We start from the raw sequence: 2,199 nt of genomic DNA, 5'->3' as shown, positions 1-2,199 counted from the left end.
CAGCGCAGTGTGACTTCGCGTAAGTACATGCAGAGCAAAAAAAACTGCGGCATTGGCAAATGTCGTGCGCGGCTTCTGGCAGTAGCTGCACACCTGATCAGACGACACGGGATATGCCTGAGCTTGGGCTAGAGCAATGAGAGCTCGCTCGCCCTTAGTAGTGCGGCTCTCGGGGGTACCCTTCGCCAGAGTGTAGCGCGTCTCGGCCTCCATTTTGCGGATCTTGGCCTCGATGCTCGTATTGAGCGTCATACGGGATGTACTTCCGGTTTCCTTTCCAAATACGCAGGTCGTCCTTCCAAGACGCTGGCATATAGTGGAACAGGTAGACAGACTTCTGGTCGTCTGTGAGGACCGATTCGGTCGCCTTGGACGCGGCTCTCATCGCGTCTTCTCGAACGAGGAAGAACTCGTTCACATCACTGTTTTCCTCGTACTTGGTCTCCAGGAGGAAGTGCAGGATGTAGTACGGGTCGCCACGGAATGCGGCACCCTCGTACTTCTTGCAGATGGCTTGGAAAATGTCATAGGCCGTGGTGGGGTTCTTGACCAGACGAATGTGCGTGTCGTCCATCGTCTTCATCAGGAACGACTTGGTCTGTGCCTCCATGCGACGAAGACGGCGTGACGACAGTGGCACGCGCTTCTCCTTCTTGGCTCGGCGCTGCACCTTGCGCTGCGAGAACGAGCGGATTGGCGACAGTGCCTTGGGCTCCTTGCTGATCTTGGCATCTTCTTCGCTGCCGGATTCTTCTTCTTCTTCAGAGGTTGGCTCGTAGTTGACGGACTCAAGTTGTATTCGACTGGAGGCGAGGTCTTGGATGCAACCTCGGCATCGGACCTCTCGCTGTCGGACGAGTCTTCGTCATCTTCGTCGCTGCTCAACCCGTCGTAGTCCTTCTTCGTGACGAAACCGAGTAGGTGCTTACCATCAAGCGATGCCGTCACTCGGGTCTTCCACACGTCGTAATTCCTTGCGCCGGAAAGTCGAGGGAAGTCCTCACTTGAGGCTTGGTTGGGCTCATAGCCTGTTGAGAGACACTCTTGCACTTGAAGAAAGACACGTGGAATAAGGTTTGAAACGAAAATGAAAAAGTGAGATTGGTATTAGTGGGAACGATAAGGTATTATCCTATTGTTTGTATCTGGTAGTCTAATACACAGTAAATACCTGCCGCAACCAGTTATTTTGATATAAGATAATAGAATCACAAGTACCGTGTTCTTCCAGTATTAATTTCCAGAGAGAACACAATAAAAGGAGATAGCATGGCGAGCCCTAACCTTAACGAGTGCTAACGACTCTGATTCAATCTCTACGGACTGCCAGGATTGTAAACCGGGCCAGTCTTTTCCAGTGCGTCAATTCGAATACCCGAAATAAGGTGATACTAATTATACTAATTTTGAACACGACATAGTCTCACCTTCGAACAGTGTGACTAATTACGAACTGTGACTATTTATTCACACAGACTAATTACCGAAGGCACTGTAGTTATTATGTAGCAATTGGTTGCTCTTTATGTCACTTCTTTATTGTATTGCGGTATTTTTGCGATTTGCACGGGGTATCGACACGTTTAGTTGGGACCGAAGCGGTGTAAAACGGTGGCAAGCGGTGACAAACGGTGTCGACACGCCCCAGGGCATCTACAACCCTCCCCCCTCCCCCGTTCAAGGCCATTGAGTACGTAAAGTATGTATGTATTGTTTCTGGTCTTTTAATGGCACGGTTCAACTGAGTAAGTTTCTATGGCTGCTCCTCCACCGTGGGCTTGTAGTGCTCGAACGTGTTGTAGCCCTTGTCGCCCATAGCAGCATCCCAGAAGTACTTGTAGTCAGGCACCGGGTTCAATGGCCAGTCGTTCTGGAAACGCTCGGCCAGGTCCGGGTTCGACATGTACAGACGAGCGAAGCCCACAAAATCGGCCGCTCCGCTGCGAATTACACCTTCTGCCGTGTCGCGCGTGTAGCTGTTGTTGGCCATGACAGGTCCCTTGAACGCCTTCTTGGCGTCGAACACGGTCAACGTGCGGCTCTCCGTCGAGTAGCCGAAGCCGAAGCCGTCCAGCATAGCCAAGTAGGCGAGGCCGTGTTCCGATAGACGCTCGAAGGCATACGTGAACATCTCGTTGTTATCCTTGCTACCCATGCCGCCGAAGACGCCGTTCGGGGACAGACGTACACCAATGCGAC

At 51.8% G+C, this 2,199-nt stretch overlaps 1 protein-coding gene across 1 annotated transcript; it reads right to left on the bottom strand.

The window, feature by feature from the left end:
* Window positions 1-1,693: 1,693 nt before the first annotated feature.
* Window positions 1,694-2,155, bottom strand: PPTG_19894 (hypothetical protein; the record flags this gene model as incomplete). The annotated part of the gene is made up of 1 exon (XM_008918510.1): window positions 1,694-2,155. One exon carries the CDS (start codon window positions 2,153-2,155, stop codon window positions 1,754-1,756), a length of 402 nt encoding a protein of 133 aa, XP_008916758.1. The 3' UTR covers window positions 1,694-1,753.
* Between the last annotated feature and the right edge of the window lie 44 nt (window positions 2,156-2,199).

The sequence above is a fragment of the Phytophthora parasitica genome (genome assembly GCF_000247585.1).
Source record: "Phytophthora parasitica INRA-310 unplaced genomic scaffold supercont2.220, whole genome shotgun sequence".
Classification (NCBI taxonomy): domain Eukaryota; phylum Oomycota; class Peronosporomycetes; order Peronosporales; family Peronosporaceae; genus Phytophthora; species Phytophthora nicotianae.
This window is presented reverse-complemented; position numbering and strand designations above follow the sequence as displayed.